At 41.7% G+C, this 22107-nt stretch overlaps 1 protein-coding gene across 6 annotated transcripts in view; it reads left to right on the top strand.

Moving 5' to 3' along the window:
• The window catches only part of TGFBR3 (transforming growth factor beta receptor 3), a 218124-nt gene that overhangs the window by 157519 nt on the left and 38498 nt on the right, over nucleotides 1-22107 (top strand). For 2 of the 6 annotated variants that reach the window (XR_009521249.1, XM_060025502.1), the window contains exons 6-13: nucleotides 1154-1322; nucleotides 3575-3722; nucleotides 9355-9544; nucleotides 11501-11838; nucleotides 12266-12418; nucleotides 15141-15281; nucleotides 15455-15613; nucleotides 19975-20274. Coding sequence is in view for 4 of the 6 variants with exons in the window: in XM_060025502.1 (XP_059881485.1) it covers nucleotides 1154-1322; nucleotides 3575-3722; nucleotides 9355-9544; nucleotides 11501-11838; nucleotides 12266-12418; nucleotides 15141-15281; nucleotides 15455-15613; nucleotides 19975-20274 (1598 nt within the window). In the remaining 2 variants the exon portion in view is untranslated. Of the gene's footprint in view, nucleotides 1-1153; nucleotides 1323-3574; nucleotides 3723-9354; nucleotides 9545-11500; nucleotides 11839-12265; nucleotides 12419-15140; nucleotides 15282-15454; nucleotides 15614-19974; nucleotides 20275-20826; nucleotides 20918-22107 lie in introns of all 6 variants that reach the window. The other 4 variants (XM_060025520.1, XM_060025512.1, XR_009521253.1 and 1 more) reach the window with 3 other exon arrangements.

Genomic DNA, 22107 nt, shown 5'->3' with positions numbered 1-22107 from the left:
AGTCTGTTTCATTAGAGTGCCAGGGCTCTGATTAATTACCCCTTCTGAATAAAGCTTACTACACCTAGAACTTCCTTGACATTGGTCCCAGCTGTCACACTGCCAGCAGTTTCAAGTCCTGTTTAAACATTTAAACCACTAAATGGAAATCCCATCAGCCATGGTGCTGTGTAAGCATCATGTGCCGTTGGGGGAGTATCTTCAGACTGTTAGTAATTGCATCGCTTTCCCTGGTGGAGGTGATGAACAGCCCTCAGCACAATCAGATAATGTTTATGAAAGCACCTTATAAACTGTAAAGTGCCATGTAAACATTCGCTGTCTGTGTCAGGATTATGGGAAAGAGTAGAGGTCTGCCCTCACTGTTTCCCTCAAACTGTTACCTTCAGCTTTTAGAGTATAAATTGCTTTGAGGGATAAATATGAAGGAATGATTAATTCTACACCGTGCACCAGAGAATTAGTTAGGTTGCTGGTTCTTCTATTAATTGAAGTAGCAAATATCCAAAGAGGAGCATGTTTGGGGATAGGGTAGGTCATTGGATTCAGTGTTGAGTATGCTGACTAAAATATCTATTGGATTTTTGGGTGGAAGGTGCTTGGTAGGCAGATGACAATGCAGGTCTGCAGCTCAGGAGTCATGATCTAGGTATAAATTGGAGCCGTGGGAGTGATTGAGATCATCTAGGAAGAAAACGAAATAAAAAGAGAGTTGAGGAAGGAACTGAGATTCTTAGTCTTGGTTTATATCAGGATTAACTATGGAGCTTTTCAAAAAGAAAGCTTCCTAGGTCCCACCTAGATCTTCTGAATCAGACTCTCTGGGGTGGGGTCCAAACAGGTGGATTCTGATATGCACCAAAGATTGAGGACCACTGGTGTTTAAAGGATGAGCAGACGAGGAACTAGTGAGAGGCTGAAAGGTAGGTCAGAGGAAATGGGTGAGGACAAAGCAGAATCAAAGAGAACAGGAAAGGAGAGAATTTAGACCAAAAGAGGCCACTAAAGTTGGTCAGTAGGAGGCCACTGGTGACCATGCATTTCAGGACACAAGCTTGTGATTTCCTGTGTCCTGCACTTGCCCAGTGTCACTGTTATCTTCTCTCCTTTGAGTCTGGTTACCATGTAGTTCAATGTGTTTTTTTACTTTCAGATCAAGTGTTCCCTCCCACGTGCAACATAGGGAAGAATTTTCTCTCCCTCAATTACCTTGCCGGGTACCTTCAGCCCAAAGCTGCAGAAGGGTGTGTGATATCCAGCCAGCCCCGAGATAAGGAAGTACACATCATTGAGCTAATCACCCCCAACTCTAACCCCTACAGGTGAGTGTGAGTGTGAGTGTGTGTGTGTTGTGTGTGTTTTCTGAACTAAGAGATGAAAACAAAGATCTGATATGACTTGAGACAGGGAGAGGCTTAGCCCTCCCTCGTGTGAGGGGGAGGAAGCCACTGATGCTTTGGGTGAGATTCACAGAAGCTTTGAAGAAGGGAGTAAAGGTACCAGTGTCATATTTTATTTTCTGCATCTGTCTCTAGATCCCATATATCCCAGATGAGTTCTGAAGCCTAATTTGAACTTCTTGGTATAGTCGTCCATTGGTGTCTGTGGGAGGTTGGTTTCAGATCTCCCTCGGATACCAAAACCCATAGATGCTCAAGTCCTTTGTATAAAATGGCATAGTATTTGCATATAACCTACGCACATTCTCCTGTGTACTTTAAATCGTCTCTAGATTACTTATCATACCTAATACAATATGTAAATAGTTGTAAATACAATGTAAATAGTTGCCTGCATGTGGCAAATTCAAGTTTTACTTTCTGGAACTTCCTGGAATTTTTTTTTTTCCCAATATTTTCCATCCGTGGTTGGTTGAATCTTCAGATGTGGAACCTGCAGATACAGAGGGTGGACTGTACTAGTTATAGAACAGTCACTCTTACTCCATTATTATCTCCTTTGACTGAGGTTATCCCTGTTAAGAAAATTACAAAATGTGCCTTGTTGACATAATTATTATTTTGACAATATTATGTGGTTTTTTTTAATATTATGTTTTTTAACAGATTCCTGTTTATAGTGTCCTCAGAGCACTTTTGCACTCATAACTGTTTAAATCTGTGTGTGAATGTGTGTGTGTGTGTGTGTGTATCAGAGGAGTGGCCCTTCATGGTGACACACCAAAGAGCCATTAGATACCACTTACCTCTCTCTCTCTCACCCCCACCGTCCTGCCCCAGGACTGGAAATTTAACTCTATCAAGAATGATTGTGGAATTTAAGAAAGAAAGAAAGAAAAGGGAGAGTGTAGGCCTTTCTCCCACTTTCACCTGCATTTCTTGGGGACTAGTGAGTTAAAATGTAAATTTATATTATAGAAGGATTTCACAGTTAAAATTCTAATGAAACTTTGATTTCAAAAGTGATTAAACTACCAATCGGTTTTGGTAGGGTTGGAAATGGAATTCTGTTCCATGTAAAGAATTTGTGGAAAATTAAAAGGGAATGGGAATAGAAGCGATCTGGCATATGTGCTTAGATATAAGCCTGAGGCTTCATTTGAGTACTGTATATCATTCATTTTACGGTTTACAAGTGTGTAAAACCAAGATGGAAATAAAGACTTTCCCCTAAATCCAGAATGACAGAGATGTTATTGTTTGGTAAAAATTCTCTTTTATACTGGATTCTTAGAAGTTTGGATTGTATTCATTAATTTTCCAGTAATCACTTGGTTGACCATCTGTTTTTTTATTTTAATAACTGTATATCCAGAAGTTTGGGAAAGTAAATGCAGATATGATTTTGTGACAAATGTTAATGGCTTAAGCACACCTTATATAAGTCAAGAAATTCTCTAGCCTTCTGCCTCTTATTTTATTCTGAAGCTTCCTCACTGCTTTACTGCCTCCCTCTTCCATCCACCCTGTCATCCCACTCACCAAACTGCCGCCCACTACTGCTCTGAAGGATTTTGAGCATAGAATGTTACACATCAAAGGTGCTGGAGGCTGAAAAAGCAGCAGTTCTGCTTCAGAAGTGAACTCTCCGGGTTTGTTCACGTCCATTTCAAACAGTGGCTGCCGCATCATACAGGGAAATCACAGAGAGATCAGCTCTGCTTTGCGTCCACCTGGAGGGGTGGGATAGGGAGGGTGGGAGGGAGACACAAGAGGGAGGAGATATGGGGATCTATGTATACGTATAGCTGATTCACTTTGTTATACAGCAGAAACTAACACACCACTGTAAAGCAATTATACTCCAGTGAAGATGTTAAAAACAAAAACAAAAAAAGTGGCTGCATTAAGTAACCACCTTTTTTTTCTTTTTTCAACAAAGAGAAAAAGTTTAGTGGCTAATTGTCCACAGGCATATTTTTCTATTGTTATGTAAAACCATTTTGTTATGTGTGCACTAACAATCTGTTTTGCACATGTCATTTGCCTGGGATCAACTCCAGCTTTTTAATCAACTGGCCAGACGCTGGAAACATGAAGACTTGGAAGAGGGGAAGATAGTTGCAACTTTCTGGCATTTGGGTCCTAACTCTGCCTTTGTTTTCCATTCACAGTGCTTTCCAGGTGGATATCATAATTGACATAAGACCTTCTCGAAAGGATCCTGAGGTGGTCAAAGATCTCGTCCTGATCTTGAAGTGCAAAAAGTCTGTCAACTGGGTGATCAAATCTTTTGATATTAAGGGAAACCTGAAAGTTATCGTAAGTTAGTTAAGTGTTTCTTTGTTTTGATGAATGGTGGTAATTTAAGCTGTGTTTGTATTTTTGTGAAGTTTCTCTCTGTTATTTTTCACTTTATAAAAGAGGCTGCTCCTTGGCTTCTCCTGACAAGGGCGGGCGGGGTGGTAGTTAAAAACATGGTCTTTGGGGTCAGTACAGACCCAGATTTAAGTTCAGACTCTGCCATTTACAAACTCTGACCTTGGGCAAGCTCCTTAACCTCTCTGGACCCCACTTGCCTCATTTGTGAAATTCCTGGAATGTATTAGTGTGCTTCCCAGACTTAGTAAGTATAAAATAATGAACACAAGCCTTTCATGGCTGAGAGCCCTGTAGGGGCCTCAGTGTCATGGTCCTAAATTTCAGCTCTCACTTTGGGGTTGGGTACTGAAGGAAGCTGTGGGAAATCAGCTGACTCCAGCCCATTTTTCTTTTTGAGATAAATACTTGGTATTGGCATGTCTTTTTTGCTTGCTTCTAAGGGTGAAACACTGATAAAAGCATTATAGCCATGGAGAGGTTAGTGAGAGGATGCTGGAAAAGCATCCCCCAGCCTGTTCCCTAAGCATTATATTTCATGAAGGAAATATACTTAAGAAGTTTAGCTGGGTGGCATGACAGGCAAACAGTAGCTAGTTTCCTGAAAAGATGAATGTTGAAATTTGGTAAAATAAATCTTTTTCAAGTCTTTAGGGAGATAACTCTTTGACAGAACATTGGAGCAAATTATATTGAAAGTTAAAGAAGAATTGCCCCTCCTCATTTTTAAGAAGATAATCACCTCTTTAGCATCTCTTTCGTGGGCTCAAATTTTTGTGCATTTTCTTTTATAAAAACCGTGGCCAATTCCTCTTTCAGTACCTGCATTGAATCAACTGGAGTGGGTTTTACGTTTTCACTATTTGGGGAGAGGGATACCTTTGGCGTTGGTATTATTCATTCATGGCACCTTCCGTGTGATAATGCAGTGACAGAGCCAACGGTCCCCTGGGCAGCGTCATGTACAAGCATTTGCCAGGGGCATCGGGCAAAGCCATGAGCACACACATCATAATTTTAAAGTAATCATTTCTGGTTCCTGTGGGGTTGTTGTTTTTTTTTTTTTTAACTTTGAGAGGATCCCAGTGAGCCGTCATGTGTAATGGTGATACATTAATTTGGTATTGAGCACAGAGCCCAGCAGTGATTTTCTGAAGTCAGAGCTGTTTTGATTGTCTTCCGTGGCATGGCCTGAGGGGTGTTGGTGACCAGGGGTGTCTGCGGCCTTTGCTGCCTGGCACACCAACCAAATGTTTTTAATTTCAGAATAACAAAAACAGGAAAGGGAATCATGCTTTGAAAGGCAAAAACATACGGTACATTTTAATTCCCTGCTGGAGTTCTTGTGTAAATGTTCTTTTGGCCCTGACCCTTCAATGGCTCTTTCTCTCCCTGAGTATGTGTGCCTGGTCCATGGCCGTCCTGGAGTTCACTTTGAACATCCCCACTTCTCATATGAATCAGAAAGGCTAGAAATGAGATTGCTCATCCCAGTGCAAGATCTGTTTATATTGCTCTCCTTGGCCGTACTCCTGTTCCAGGCCAATTTTGGACAATGCATGACAACATTGCTAAACAATTAGGTAATGTTTCATGATGTTCTTTTTTATTCTCCCAACCAGTTTCATGCTTTGTGATTTCTTAACTGCTGTCTCAGATGTGAATTCTGACTGTGCTGGGAGGAATAGTTACCTGCTAATAAAAGGCTGCTAATAAAAGGGTGGAGTGGAAAGAATCCTGGCTTTGGGGCCAGAAAGGGCTGGATTCAAATCCCATTTCCAATTGCCATTACTCCCAGTTGATACTGGGCAGTCTCATTAAATTCTGGGTCTGTTTCCTTTCCTGTGAAATGGGTACGATGATAATACTCACCTAGAGAGTTCTTGTGAGGTTTAGCAGAGTCCATTCATTCATTCAACAAGTATTTGTTAAGTGTGTCCTGGGTATTTCATCTAAAGCACTCAGCATACTGCCTGCACATGGTGAGTTCTCAGCTACATGTACTACGTAGCTTCTGTGAGCCTCAGGTTCCCCTTCTCTAGAAAGGAATAGTAATGCCCAGTCCTTATATTTTGGAGGAGAATTAAATAACACATGTAAAGCTCTTAGCACAGTGCCTGCCATAAAAAGGAGGGTTCATCTTCCTTCTATTAACAACTCTTTAAAAGTTTGTCTGTAGGAGCAATTAACAAAGTGAAGACAAAGACAAATGTCCACTAAAAGAATTGTATGGAACTTGATGGGGTAAATTTAAAGAAGAGCATGCAGACATAGAGAACGGATGTGTGGACACCGGGCGGGGGTGGGGTGGGGCGAATTGGGAGATTGGGATTGACGTATGTGCGCTGCCATGTGTGAAACAGATGCTAGTGGGAACCTGCTGTACAGCACAGGGAGCTCAGCTCGGTGCTCTGTGATGACCTATATGGGTGGGATGGGGGGGGTGGGAGGGAGGTCCAAGAGGGAGGGGATATATGTATACATGTAGCTGATTCACTTCGTTGTACAGCAGAAACTAACACAACATTGTAAAGCAACTATACCCCAATTAAAAAACCAAACCAAAACAAAACATAGGCGCGCGCGCGTGTGTGTATATGTGTGTCAGGAATGGGACCTGGGTAGAATGCACCCTCCAAAAGACAGGATGGTCCTAAGAGACACAAAGGGTTGTGTGCTGGAGCCAGACGGGACTACTACAAGTGTCCACATTACATCGCCATGCCCAGCTCTGGCTTTTAATTCAGGGCCCTTATGGACCATGCATAATCACATTTTGGAAGAACCTCCAACACATAAAAGAATAGATGGAGATAACTTGTTAGAAATTTCCTGTTGTATTATTTCATATGGCCTCAGGGCTTCAAGTTTGGAAATAGTGAGTTTATTCTTAGAAAAGACATTTTTTAATCCCAGTGGGAATATGCACAACTCTCTGCCTAACCCGTCCCCCAGATGCCCCCTCCCAGACATCAGCAGTTTTGATGCAGGTGTGTTGGGTGGTGGGAGAGAGGGGAAGCCACTCAGACTCTACTTAGCTCATCGTCCTTTGTGAAGATACGAGTGGGAGATGGCGGTGGTATTTGAGACCTCCTTGAACACTCCCATAGGAAGTAGCTATACTGAGGCCTTGAAAAAGCCTGGGGACTCCCAGAAATACAGGATGAGGAATTCACTCATTGCCGGGAACCAACTTGCCTGCCATTGTCCCAAACCTTGCTGCTTTACGAATGCGTAGGTAGATTTCTAGCCTTGTAAGTCACGAGGTGTCATGAGTATGAGTTGTACTGACAGCTCCTAGAGTTAATGTGGAAAGGTGGAAACAAGTCATTCCATATTGTTACAAAAAGGATAGGTGGCAGTTATGATGATAGTATTCTGGAAATACAGTATTTTCTCAGCTGTCCAACAACATGAAAGACTAGTGCAGATGAGGCCAAGCGGTATTGTTTAGGCCAATGTTGCAACTCCAGCCAGTCAAAACAACAGGCTACCTTGAAAGGCTGGAAGAAGCTGTGCTGAAGAAAATGCTATTGACTCAGTGAATAAGAAGTTCTAAGAACAAATTGGATCCTTCTTTACTTCATTTTAGTTTCCTTCTTTCCTTCCTTCCTCCCTCTCTCCCTTCGTTTCTTCTTTCCCTTTCCCTAAGGAATTTTCTCTGAAGGAGTTTTCTCTGAATCCCAGTAAGAATAGAATAATCCAAACCTGTGAAACTGAGGTTTTTTTTGCAAATGGCTACAGAACTTGGTTAAAGCTCTCTGTGGTCCCTTGCATGCATCACTGTGACTGGCCAGTCTGGCAGTTTTTCCTCAGATAAGCACTTTGGGTAGTAGAAGAATATACTGGGTGAGATCCTTTAAGCTTTGAATTGAAAATGTGTGTCCTCAGCCAATATCTCACAACCAGAGAGGCCAAGAGAACTTAGAGGCTGTGAATCTTCTATGGTTTTACAGTGGGAAAGGATTAATATTTAGTCATGTTAGGGGCAAACAGAATGGGAAACAAATGGGGAATTTAGGAAAAATGCTGCATGTATGCAGAAGAAAATAATTGGGCATGGAAATTAAAGTGATTTTTATATGGCATGAGATGGCATAATCTGCCTGCTGGAAGGGCCTTCCAGCCCTGTTGGAGCAGTTGTTGAAAATGTGGTGACTTCCCTTTGGGGTGCCCCCTGCAGCATTCAGCTCCCTCACCGTCTGAGAAGATCACTGCTGTAGGATCAGAAGGTGATGTGAAATTTACCTTCCATGTCCTTGTTACTCAGAGTCCTTTTATATCCTTTCCTGGAAAGATTTCTGTCATTCAGTTTTAAGTTTGTAACTGATTACCAAGTGAAAGTTAATTTTAACAGTTACTTGTACTGCCGGATAAAAATATTGGTACTATACACAATGGAATATTACTCAGCCATAAAAAGAAATGAAATTGAGTTATTTGTAGTGAGATGGATGGACCTAGAGTCTGTCATACAGAGTGAAGTAAGTCAGAAAGAGAAAACAAATATCATATGCTAACACATATATATGGAATCTAAAAAAGGTTATGAAGAACCTAGGGACAGGACAGGAATAAAGACACAGATGTAGAGAATTGACTTGAGGACACAGGATGGGGGGAAGGGTAAGCTGGGATGAAGTGAGAGAGTGGCATGGACATATATACACTACCAAATGTAAGATAGATAGCTAGTGAGAAGCAGCCACATAGCACAGGGAGATCAGCTCGGTGTTTTGGGACCACCTAGAGGGGTGGGATAGGGAGGGTGGGAGGGAGACGCAAGAGGATGGAGATATGGGGATACATGTATAAGTATAGCTGATTCACTTTGTTATAAAGCAGAAAATAACACAACATTGTGAAGCAATTATACTCCAATAAAGATGTTTAAAATATATATGTGTGTGTGTGTATATATATATATATATGTACTTAGAGGGATGGTAACTTAATTAATTAATATTTTAAACCATAAAATCTGAACATATTCTGTTAATAGAATTGGCAGATGTATACAGTTACAGGCTTCCTAAATTGATCATAAATTATAAATGAAGTATGAACATTGACTGTTTGACTGTGTGGAACTCAGTAGTTTACAAAGGTGGGATAGTCTCCACAGTGAAGTAACTAAGTTGTGCCTTCTTTCATTTAACTCTAGGGTATAGGATTTGGGGAAAATATAACATGTACACCTGTATACTTTATATATAATTTTAAATAAAAATAAGGAAAAGTTTGGTATCATATTTGGTGTGTGTGTTAATAAAATTTAAACATTAGCTCTGTAGTGACATACTAGGTATGCTTATGATAATTAGTTTATCAACCAATGACAAAAATGATTATGCCATTTGTATTAACATAAGCAACCCAAATGGTATAACCAGTCAGCATGAGTTTCTTAATCTGCTGTTAACAGATTTTCACATCAGTATTCTCAGCCCAAGGAGAGTAGGGATCAAAAGAGGAAATAGTTCTTTCATACACAATAGAGAATCTATTTGTTTCAGATATTAAGGCACTGTTTAATTTCATACACTCATGAGTGAAATTTTACTATTGTCTTCAGGCTCCTAACAGTATTGGCTTTGGGAAGGAAAGTGAAAGATCCATGATAATGACCAAATCAATAAGAGATGACATTCCTTCAACCCAAGAGAGTCTGGTCAAGTGGGCTTTGGACAATGGCTGTAGTCCAGTAACATCATACACAGTGGCTCCTGTGGCTAATAGATTTCATCTTCGGCTTGAAAACAATGGTAAGTATGATTTTTTTTTTTTTTTTGTATAAAAAATATCCCCCAAATGAGTTTTCCAATGAGGAACTCTCATTTCAGCTTATATGGTGCTGTTTTTCTGTTGCAAATTTTAATGATTCATTCACTACTTTTCACTATAAAGCTTAAAGTTATATAGAATTGTGCTAGATTATTTTGGGGAAATTATCTTTAATATAGATTTTTTTGTAACAGAGTTGATTGCGTGTTGGAAAACTTAGTTATAGATCACTTTCGCCGTGCTTATATTAAGGATAAATTATCCTGGGTTCTTTTCTCAGAGGTACCTAATGATCACTTTTGGCTGATACACAGAGGGGCTGGGCCTGCAGGAGAGAAGTCTTAATTCAGGCTGGATCTTATAGGAAAACAGTCCTGAGTACTCGTGCTTTCGCATACTCATCCAGAGGGAATGCAGGAGTTATTATCCCACTTTGATGGAGGAGAAAGCAGAGGCTTAACAAGTTCTTAAGGTTCTCCAGAATCTGATCGGTAGTAAGACTTGAAACCCAGGTTTTCTGATCCCCAGACCTCTTGCTTACCACACAGTACCACTACTGAGTGCAGTGCCGGTAGAATGAAGGTTAGGAGTACAGGTTCAAGTCCCAGCCCTGCCATTTGTTCACTGTTTGGAAGTTGCTTAACCTCTGAACCTCAGATTCCTTCTCAGTCATATGAGTGAAACAATAGGCCCACCTCGAAGGGTGGTTGTGAAGGGTTTTTTTAAATCAAAGTACAAATTAAAAACCTCCAAACCTCTGACTTCTTTTGGACCCATACACTGTGCCATCCTTTTCAAAAAAATAGTATCTAAGGAGAGCCAACATCCACTGTCATCCTCATTCCCAACTCCCACAGAGATGGATTGACCTCAAGCATACGTCGGTTGGCTTTGGATAGTAGATGTAGAGAATACTGGGAAAATATTTTTTTCTTTAAATTGTTGAAAATATGACGGAATAATGAGTATGGATTGTATGGAAATATGTCTCTCCCTTTGAAGGAATAACTGTGCCTAAGCAGCTTTTTCTTTCTTCCTTTGGGACTAGGTTCTAAAAGGCCAGGGTACCCAGATACGTGTTAGAATTTAGCGCTCAAAAAGGAGGTAGCAGGGCTTCCCTGGTGGCGCAGTGGTTGGGAGTCCGCCTGCCGATGCAGAGGACGTGGGTTCGTGCCCCGGTCCAGGAGGATCCCACGTGCCGCGGAGCGGCTGGGCCCGTGAGCCATGGCCGCTGAGCCTGCGCATTCGGAGCCTGTGCTCCGCAACGGGAGAGGCCACAGCGGTGAGAGGCCCGCGTACCGCAAAAAAAAAAAAAAAGGAGGTAGCAAAATCATTTCAAAATACCAATACTGTTTCAAGAAATCTGTAGAGAAACTGTTCTAAAGAATCTCTAGATTCAAGGAAAGTATTTCATTGGCATTTGAATGGAATAATATTGTCCCACATAACTTATTCAAATAGTAGATTTGTATAGCTTGAAGGGCCTTAGAAATCATCTAATCCAGTGGTTCTTAATCTTGGCTCCACATTGGAATCACATGGGGAGCTTTAAAACATAATGATTTAAAGAGAGTTCAGTTTTTAATTGGCCTGGGATGCAGCCTGAGCTTAGGGATTTTCTTTTTTAAGCTCCCACAGTGATTTTAATGTGCAGCCAAAGTTGAGAACCACTGATCTAATCCAACCTCTTAATCTTAAAAATTGGGAAACTGAGGCACAGAGAGGTAGACCACTTACCCAAAGCCATTCAACCAGTTAGAAAGAACATCAGCACTAGAATTCAGGCTTCCAGGCTCCTCATCTCTTTTATACATTGCTTGTTAAGAGTAATTTTACACATGCCCATTCGTTGCTAATTTTTCCTGTTCTTGCCTCTAATGATATGATTGTGGCCTTGCAGCAAACACTGATGATGTTTTGCCTTCTTCTCTTACCAGCAGAGGAGATGAGAGATGAGGAAGTCCATACCATCCCTCCTGAGCTACGGATCCTGCTGGACCCTGGCAACCTGCCTGCCCTGGACAACCCCCGCATCCGGGGAAGGGGAGGCCAAAACGGAGGTTTCCCCTTTCCCTTCCCCGATATCTCCAGGAGAGGCTGGAAGGAAGGGGGAGAAGATGGGATCCCTCGGCCAAAGGACCCTGTCATCCCCAGCATACAACTGTTTCCTGGTCCCAGAGAGGCCGAGGAGGTGCAGGGGAGCATGGATGTTGCCCTGTCAGTCAAATGTGACAACGAAAAGATGACTGTGGCTATAGAAAAGGATTCGTTTCAGGTGGGTGCAGTGTCTTAAAGGAGAGAAGGGAAGGCTACCTCCCTCCCCATCTTGCCTCAGCCTGTGTTGGTTATTTCCAGCTCTTTCACTTTTGAACTCCAGAGATTTGATACTGTTTTCTCAGTTGGATGGGCTCACTTCCCCTTGGCTGTGATTCTCACCCGGTTCCTGTTGTTCTCAGTGAGGGGGGTTCCAGATCCTTGTGTGTCAATATTTTGCTATTGAATTTCCAAGGCCAACAAACACAATTCTGGGGCTGTTGAGAGATGGTAGGCTGAAAGGAGGTAAGGGGGGAGGGGAAGTGCAGGCCTCCAGCAACTTGGAAGGCCTGGACTTGCAACTTGGAAGACCAGGCAAAATGTGTTAACTGCATGCTGTAGAATGGCCTGTGGGTCCCCCTTCATGTCTTCGGTCGTTGTTGTTTCAGGCCAGAGGCTACTCTGGGATGGAGCTCACCCTGTTGGATCCCACATGCAAGGCCAAGATGAATGGCACCCACTTCATTTTGGAGTCTCCCCTGAATGGCTGTGGGACTCGGCACCGGCGATCAGTCCCTTACGGTGTGGTTTACTACAACTCCGTGAGTGTTCTCCAGTACAAAGCTTTCCCTTTGCCAGAGCCTTGCTGGGTGTTACCTTAAAATTAGTCTTAAGACTTCTAGGAAAGTGAGGAGGGTCTGAACAAAGCCAAGTGTCAGTTCTCAACAAAATGGGATGTAGTATGACCCCGAACTCTTTTATTTGTTTTGTTGGTGAGTCTGTGGGCGTTGGGAGGCCCTGTTTTCTCGGCTGGAGCATTTGTGGTGATCTTTCCCACCCTTCCTTCCATCTCCTCTTGGCAGAGTTTCACTGGCAAGGTGATTATGACTTTTTTCTGGCTAAGCTGCAGGCTCGGATGGCCTGGTCCACAGAAAGATAAAATCCAAGCCCTTGGGCTATGAGTGAGCACCTCCATACAACTGAGCTAACCAGAACCATGGGCTCTCTGGCCTCCTCTGAGTCTTGTCTAGAAGTAGGAGAACTTCTCCCTCCCTCATGAACAAAAGAACCAGAAGAGAGAAGTCTGAAAAGGTCATTCAAGAAAGTGTTAAATCTCTCTCCATCTCTAAGAAAGACCCTAAATTGAAGAAAATCTTCCATTTTTGAAGTTACCCCGAGAGAGATTCCACAGATTCCCCCAATGATAATCCATTGCAATAGCTACCCTTCACTTTCCAGACATGATTCTTGTCAGAATCTTGTCAGAACAGATTCATCTAAATCTGTTCTTATAGAGATGGACACTTAACAGTGAATGTTGAAAGAATTTGAACATGAAATTTCAAAAGAACTTTAAAGTGATAATTTTGCAATTTGAGTTGTACTTCGGATGGTAGAAATAGCTTGGACATGGTGTGTGTGTCTGCACTCAGCGCCTACCCCAGCTTTGGCTTGGCATGGGGAGACCCCGACTCCTCTGTTTATTCCACTGCCAGTCAACAGATAGGCTCAACCTAGCCAGAGAAGAGACTGGCTCTCTGGTCAGTGTGGCTCATGTGGAGACTGACTGTCCTGTGAGCCAAGGTTATGGTTCCTCAGACAATCTTAGAATGTTTGAGCTGGAAAGAGCCCTAAGCTGATCTCATTCAACGTCCTCATTTCACAGGTGAGGAAATGGAACTCCAGGGAGTTAAGAGACTTGCTTGGATTTGAGAGACTAGTTAACAGTAGAGCCAGGACCGAATCCAGCTTCCGGACCTCTCGTCCACTAATCTTCCCCCAACTCTAGGTAGTGGCAGTTACTCTCCCTTTGTTACTGAAATCATTTATTAACCTTTGACTTCTATGATGAACCCTCTTCTGCCAATTCCAACACTAATTTTCTTGCAGTTATCCAATTTTTCTAGATGTAATGAATGTCATATATTACTGGTATACTTGATTTTGGAATTTTAAACTTTTATCTAAATTAATGCCAATAAGAGGCCATGGTAATCAGTCTGTTAAGTAAAAAAAAAACGTGCCATCTGCCTCAGGAGAGAAAGGTATATTCATTCTTTCTTTTTTTTTTTTAAAATTATGATAGGGTAAGTCATAACCTAACTTCAGTTGTATCAGTACTTTCTTTTGAGGGCCTGGTAAAGGATAGAGAGGCAGTTTTCCTTCATTTTCTTCCCATTCACCTCTTCAGTGGCTACTTTAACTATTTCTTCCAGTTATAATTGTTTGTAGTAATTTTCAGACTTAATATGTATTTTTGTTTTGCAACATATTAAAAATCTAAGGACGTGGAGTGAAAAATCAAACAAAAAGTATAACTATCCTATATATGCAAAGAAATTAGGAGTTAATTTATGGAGTCCTGGTCCTTGGGTGAATTTTTTCATCTTACCTGGAGCTAACCTAGGAATAATCATTTCAACCAGTGTTAAGAGAGGTTGTCATGGCATAAAACAGGATGTTCTTTCCTGCATCTATACACCATACAAAAGATATATTGGGGGACTTCCCTGTGGCACAGTGGTTAAGAATCCGCCTGCCAATGCAGGGGACACGGGTTCGAGCCCTGGTCGGGGAAGAGACCACATGCCGCGGAACAACTAAGCCCGTGCGCCACAACTACTGAGCCTGTGCTCTAGAGCCCGTGAGCCACAACTACTGAGCCTACGCGCCACAACTGCTGAAGCCCGCATGCCTATAGAGCCCTTGCTCACCACAGCTAGAGAAAGCCCACATGCAGCAATGAAGACCCAACGCAGCCAAAAATAAATAAATAAATTTATTTTTTAAAAAAAGATATATTGGGGAGATGGAGGAGTGCAGGAGTAAAAGTAAGGAGAGAATGGCTCAATAGTAAACATCAGGTCCTTTGCTTCTAACTCAAACCAAACTTGATCAAATCTTGACAGATACAAATTACAGGACTCCTTGGATTAACCAAATCAGTATTTCTTAGAGTTTTCAATATAAAGGTTCCTAAGGAGACCCCCTTCCCACCCCCCACAGAATAGGGGGGGCCTATTGACAACCCCATCCAATCCCATTTCAGTGTCTGGTGTTTTCCCACTGTTTGAAATCATTTATATTTTGTCACAGGGGAAAATACATATTTTACTGTAAGTCTTAATTTGAACATGCATTGGGCTTCTTCGTTTTTTCATCTCTTTGAGGATGAAGTCCTAAAAATACTTGAAATTCTTTGTTTTTTTTTTTAAGTCAGATTTTCAGTTTGCCTCTGAATTATTACATGGGTGTTTGTGTGAGGTAGAACCAAAGGCACATGATTTGGTGTTTTTATAACATTGTGTTTTCCTTGCCTTTTAGATTGTAATACAGGTTCCACCCCCTGGGGATAGTAGCGGCTGGCCAGATGGTTATGAAGATTTGGAGTCAGGTGATAATGGATTTCCGGGAGATACGGATGAAGGAGATACTTCCTTCTTCAGCCGACCTGAAATTGTGGTGGTATGTGTTTATTTGTAGTAGGTAGTTTGTAGAGACCGGTGTCTTTTTGGTCAGCTTTAGTCAGGGACTATTGGAAAATAAAATCAGATGTTAAAGGCTAAAGCTCATAAAGCTACAAGCTTCATTTGACTGTGATTTATCTCCATCTGTGTTTTGTTTTTTTTTTTTTCCAGTTTAATTGTAGCCTGCGGCAGGTGGGGAATCCCAGTAGCTTCCAGGACCCACCCAACAGAAATGTCACCTTCAACATGGAGCTGTACAACACTGACCTCTTTCTGGTGCCCTCCCAAGGCGTCTTCTCTGTGGCAGAGAACGGACATGTTTTTGTTGAGGTGAGACACAAATGTTAACCTTGGGCTGTTAGGTTAGCACAGATTCGTAGTAGCTTCTGCGCATGAGTGAAAGCAGCTGGGGCAGACGTCTTCCTGCTCTTCCTCACCACTTTGACCAGCTCTGCGTGAGGGCGTGGCTTAGAAAACGCTCCCACGTCGTCGATTTCTGACCAAAGCAGGAAATTTCAGGATTCACTACGTTCATTCTAAACGGAGAGAGTAATTTGTAGATGAATGGATAAATGTTTTAAAAAAATCAGCACTGTGAATTCTAATAAAGTCCTGTCCTTACTTTGTCCTTAGCATTTTTGCTAAGGACAGTTGTTCAGTAGCTGCAGTATCAGAATTAACCAAAGAATATTTCAAACCACCTCAGAGACTATCTTTTAAACTGTGGATACTTTTGAGTGAAATACTGTGTGTTACTGTATCTCATGAAAATTGCTTTTTCTAGATCATCATCTAAATGTATCTATAAATTCATTAAAACTATTTCCTATATATAACAGTAATAACCACACATAACATAAATCTTTGGAATGACTCCAACATATTAGGTAGTGATGGTAATAATGAAATAACAACAGCTAACATTTATTGCAGATTTATTTTGTGCCAAGCTCAGTTATAAGTATTGTAGTATTTTACTCTTCAGAGCAATTCTGTGAGACAGGACTATTAATATCCCCATTTCGTAGATGAGGCAATTGAGGCACAAACTTGTCTAAGGTCACACAGTTAGTACCTACTAGAGTTCAGAGTCAGAGTTCATGCTCAGACCATCTGGCTCCAGAGCCCACACTGTTATCCACTGGATGCTATCGTTTATCCTCAAAGTACCATTTGAAAGGGGGAGAAAATGTAACCTCTTAGCAGTGCAAATATCCAAGTTCACAGATTGGATTCCAGAGAAGATCAATATCCTCATGGCCCCAGAATGTCTGCTGGTCTTACGTGGAAGTCGTCCTCTGTTGAGCTGATTTGGGTGCTGAGCTGCTAGCTGGTGTTCTCCTTCACTGTGGGAGGAGGGAGAAGCTTAAGGGGCCAAAATGGGATACTTCCATATATTAAAAGTGACTTCAGTGCACATATTTCTAGTTAAGAAAGACAAATAACTCACATTTGTACTGATTCTGGGACGGAGCCCACTGGCTCTAGACATTTTCCTGGATCGTCTCCTCCTTTTTGATTCCCTGTTCTGAGAGACCTTGTCTTTCTTTGGGTATACCTTCTTTCTCAGCTGGGGAAAATATACTGCTTTCTACATGCTGTCCCTAATCAGAGCTCTCTCCTAATCCAAGATGCGTTGTTTTCTTCTTGCTTTTCCGGCTGCACAATCTACATGTGTGGTTGGTCAGTGGTTCGCTGTTATGCTATGGGTTTTAGGGGTGCTGCTTCATTGCAGTTTGTTCTTTTCCAGATGTGTGCCTGCTTTTGCCAGGCTGTGGCGTTGCTGCCTTAAATCTTCCTCATGTATCCTACCCTGGGTGTTTTGGGTTTTTTCCCCCACCCTGCCACCCCCAGTGTTGGCTTACTTGAAATTCATTTTCTTTTTCATTCTTATTTTCCCATTTACATATTATCTGTATTGTTCATAATTAAATTTAATCAAAGACATGGTCAAGTGATGGAAAAAAGTGAACCAAATCCTTTTGCTATACCATTTTAAATATCATTATACATCATAATAATACATTGAAGAGAATCTGGGGAGGGGGAAAATGGTATAAACTGCTTTATTTTAAAGTTGTTTCAAACCACCTGAAGTATGAGAGAGAATCTGTAAATATTTTGCTAAATAGGATAGCAGTCATGCCTAGTCCTTGTTTCCCAGTTTGGACTCCACTGCTAATAATAAAATTTTTATTTGGGGAAAGTAAATAAAACTCACCCAATCATTGGCTTGGTCTAAAGAACTATTTCCATGTTTCTTCTCGTGGTCATCCCTATCACATCCCCTCCCAGAATCACATCCCCTCCCAGAATCTTCTATTTCCTCTAGATCCTAGTCTCTTCTTTTAATCCAAGACATTATCAGCTTTGCCACCTGGTCTTTGGTCATCCTTGGGTGATAGTTGGTCACATAGTTGGCAGCTTTTCTTTTAGTTCATTTGTCTTGGGAAATTAAAAGAATATATTTCTATATATAACCCCCCAAATTTAAATCTAGACGAATACTATTAATAACAGCTGGCATTTCTTAACTAGAAGGGAACTGTGTTGTGTGCATGTAATTTTGACTTTACGGATCGTCACAATCACTGTATCTAGACAGTGTTAGTGCCCTCGTTCTGTGGGGGAGAAACCAAGGTTTAGTGCTCACAGCGCGTGAGCAGCAGAGTCCTGCCGCTACTCATTTCCGGTCCATTTCAGAGGAAAAGGCTTGTTGATGATTTTTTTCCTCTCATCGAAACAACTTTTTGGAATACCTTAGACATTCTGCCATTGCATACTTTCTTTGAGATTAGAGAAGAGGTTTGCATTTCTTCTGTCACACATTTTTGCATTGTGGGTTCTGAGTACATGTTAAAGGCCACTTTTTAAAATAGAGTATATGTAATTTGCCATTTTCCCAAGATTAAATATCTCATTTTTGGAAATACTGTAAAAATAATGAAGTGTGAATATTTGCAGACTACCAAATACTACTTCCTGGAAAGACTTCTTACCAAGCACCCTCCCTGGCCACGTCATGGGTGGCTTGAATTGACCCTGTAGCTGTAGTGAAATAGTGAGGAGAAAATCGACAGGCTCAGAAGACCTGGGCTCACCCACTGTTTGTTAGATATGATTTTGAACAAGTCAGCTATCCTGTGTGTTCAGTTTTTCCTCCATTTATAAAATGAAGTTGAAAATATTTATCTCATAAGACTGTTTCTCAGGGATTAAGCTTTAAGGCACAACAAAATGTCATTATCACAGTCATCTTCATTGTTTAGCATCTTGCAGTTAACCACATAGGGATCTTTCAAAATAGTGCCGTGGCCTAAAAGCCCCGTGCAATGTCAGGGATTTCCCCTGGGTATTTCAGAATGGAAAGTGTGTTTATGCCTCTTCATGCCTTTGAAAGGACTCTGGGGCTATTGGCCTATGGTTGAGGACCAACTTTATTTCTAAAGTGTTTAAGTTTATTTTGATCCGGAGTTTAGTCAAGGAATGAGGCAATAGAGGGGAGAGGCAGTTCACACAGTGATGCATGTGTCACCAAATGGAGGATCCAGTCTGGTTTGAGGATTTTAGCTGAGTTCAGGATAGTTGAGATTTGAATTGGTAGTTGAGATGAGAATTGAATTCTGTTTACTCTTGGCCAAATACTACTTCCTGTTTCTAAAGAAAAGAACCTTAACAAGGTTTGGACATAGCCCATACAAATGTTTTGTAAGAGGGAAGTGTAAATGAGTCGGAAACGTTTCCAGATTAGATTTCCCTTAAAACACCCTTGGGCTTAAAGAGTGAAGGGAGAGTACTTGGCAAGGTCTGGTTTGGACCTCTGAGAAGCTGGGACGCTTCACCAGGCCTGTGATCGCCACCAGATTGCACCCTCCCCGACATCCAGCCCCAGAGGCCAGCTCTGCCTGCTCACCATGAACCAGGACTTCAGGTCAATCTATAGCTTTACTGCGATGTTTTAGGCTCAGTCTGACTTGCTGCAGTTTAGAAGTTTGGTCTTCCGTGCCTAGTTTAAATAGATTCTACCTCTGTCCTCTATTTTTTGAGTAATTTTTTTTTTTTTTTTTTTTTTTTTGCGGCACACGGGCCTCTCACTGTTGTGGCCTCTCCCGTTGCAGAGCACAGGCTCCGGACGCGCAGGCTCAGCGGCCATGGCTCACGGGCCCAGCCGCTCCACGGCATGTGGGATCTTCCCGGACCGGGGCACGAACCCGCGTCCCCTGCATCAGCAGGTGGACTCTCAACCACTGCACCACCAGGGAAGCCCCTGAGTAATTTTTTAAAAGAGCTTGCCTTACAGGTGCTACACTATTAATGACATTAGGGGCTTTGCCTACTGGTGTTTTGTTTATTTGGGAAAATCCACTTAGGTGCATGATGTACTTTCGTTTTTATTTCCCAGAGGACTTATGGGAGGTTGAAGGGACTTATGTATCTTGTATTATAGACTCTTCCAGGCTGGGACTTGAACTAAATAATTCACTGTATCATCTATACCAAGTTTAAAGGAAAACGTATGTTTCTTCAATTAGTGTGTGTTACTTTTGTAATTAGAAGGAAGACTATATGGATATGTTATGAAAGTAAAGCAATGTCTCTCATCAGAAGGGCCGCTTTGATGTTACCCTTGTGCCTAGAGTGAAAGTGGCATGCTGACTTGTTTCTGAATTGATCTTTCTGTTCTGTTGTAGGTGTCCGTCACCAAGGCTGACCAAGAACTGGGATTTGCCATCCAGACTTGCTTTATCTCTCCATATTCGAACCCTGATAGGATGTCTGATTATACTATCATTGAGAACATTTGTCCTAAAGATGAATCTGTGAAATTCTACAATCCCAAGAGAGTGCACTTTCCTATCCCGCAAGCCGAGATAGATAAGAAACGATTCAGCTTTGTTTTTAAGCCCATCTTCAACACCTCCCTGCTCTTTCTACAGTGTGAGCTCACATTGTGTACCAAAAGGGAAAAGGACCCCCAGAAGTTACCTAAGGTTAGTGGTCCTTCATCCATTTGTACTGTTATGTTGACATTTTTAGGTGAGGCAGTGACCTACCAGAGAAGTTCAATCACAAGTTACAGCAGGTTGAGGTTTGGGGTTAGGGAACTGCCCGGTTGAAGCCATAAAGTTCATGTTAGCAGGGAACTGAGTTTTATGGAGTCTTAGAGAATAAATCCTGACAGTATGATTTTTTTTTTTCCATGCGTGCTACTCAGTAGTATCTTACAAATGATAAATCAAGACTGTTTTCCACTGAAGGAGAGGTCTGGCTTTATCTTTGCTATTCAGATAGTATCCAGTGCCAAGAGTACAGAGAGCCGAAGGACAAGTTCAGTGTGAGGATTAATTTTTCCAGGTCCCGCTGAGATTTGTATTGCAGTTGTTTTTTGACCTTCTCTGTGTGAGTTATAAGGTTGACTTGTCTCATGAGGACTTCTAAGGGAAACTAACAAATATTTAATTTTTCTTGGTTTCTCATCGGTTCGTCATGTTCGCCTCATGTCACTCCCCACATTGAACCAGTACATTCTATTGCCACAACAGAAATCAGAACCCTTTGACCTTGCTGGCGTGGCCAAGGTAGGGAGGATCAGCAAGGGTAATTACCTCATCATTTTGGCCTTGTGCACAAAAGGTATCTTCTGCTTAGTTTTGTTTCTGTGATCTGCCGTAATTATGTATCATTTCATATGTGCATTTATTTTTTAGATATCTCACACAGTGTAAGCTGACTTCTATTCCTTTTATAATCACATATCAATTAATGTCTAAAAGTCTAATAATCGAGTCCTATCATTAATAATGTATCGTATGGATGGAATTTTCTCACCTGATACACAGGTTGTAAGAGATGGGTGTAGAGGGAGAAGGAAAAATTATTATTATTGGATGGATTACCATTGACATGAATCCTTTGCACTGTTATATTCCCCTGGGCATCCATTTCTCCATAAGACCATAGGAAATTTTATAATACATTTGAAAATATAGCAAATCTGATTTCATAGTCCTCTGGGAGGACGTATATATATATAAGGTAATTTAGGCTGTGTTCTTTAGGTTGCCTTTGGAAACATTGGTGCCTTAGCTGTGTAGGCCTTCACTTTCCAGTGGCCATCAAGGTTGGGGTGTAGTGGACCATGGTAGAAAACCATGTGGAGCTTCGTGCATGGCTGGGACCCAGAGGATAACTTTTAGGGATTAGGATCTAGGAGGAGAGGCCTGGCAGTTACCAGGGGTCTATACTGATGGCTGTGTGGCTGTTACCTTTCAGTGAGCCTGGCCTGTGGCAGCCCAGCTTCATAGTGTGTTAATCTGTGAAAATTAGTCCTAATATTTCCTTCCAGAACATTCAAAGGAGAGTTCTAAGTCACAGGGGATGACATGGGCTGTGACCCTAAGCCTAAAGTCGCTATTTATATCCAAGGCAAGATAGAATGGAAAGGGCATGGAGGACCGAGAAGGAAGGCCTGCTGCTTACCAACAGGACGTTAGCAAGTCCCTGACCTCTCAGAACCTGCATGTCCTCATCTGTACCATTGAAGTAATAGTACCGGCTTCCCTCCTGGGTAGAGGAGCAAATGAGACGGTAGATATGATGACAGAGGACCATTTATAGAGCTGTTACCACTGTCCCTCTGTTTGCTGTCTGTGGTTAATATTTCCACATTCCTGTGAGTGCTTTCTATGACAATAAACAGAGTCAAAGAATCTTCTAGGAAGAGTTCTCAAAGATCGGTGAGTCCCACCCTGCCCATTCCTGATGAAATTGAGGCCAGAGAGTTCAGTGTCTTGCCCAGGGTCTTGCAGTGAGTTTGTTGTAGA

Source organism: Delphinus delphis, chromosome 1 (assembly GCF_949987515.2).
Source record: "Delphinus delphis chromosome 1, mDelDel1.2, whole genome shotgun sequence".
In the NCBI taxonomy this organism is placed as follows: Eukaryota; Metazoa; Chordata; class Mammalia; order Artiodactyla; family Delphinidae; genus Delphinus; species Delphinus delphis.
The sequence above is the reverse complement of the archived record's forward strand: the minus strand, read 5'-3'. Positions and strand labels throughout refer to the sequence as shown.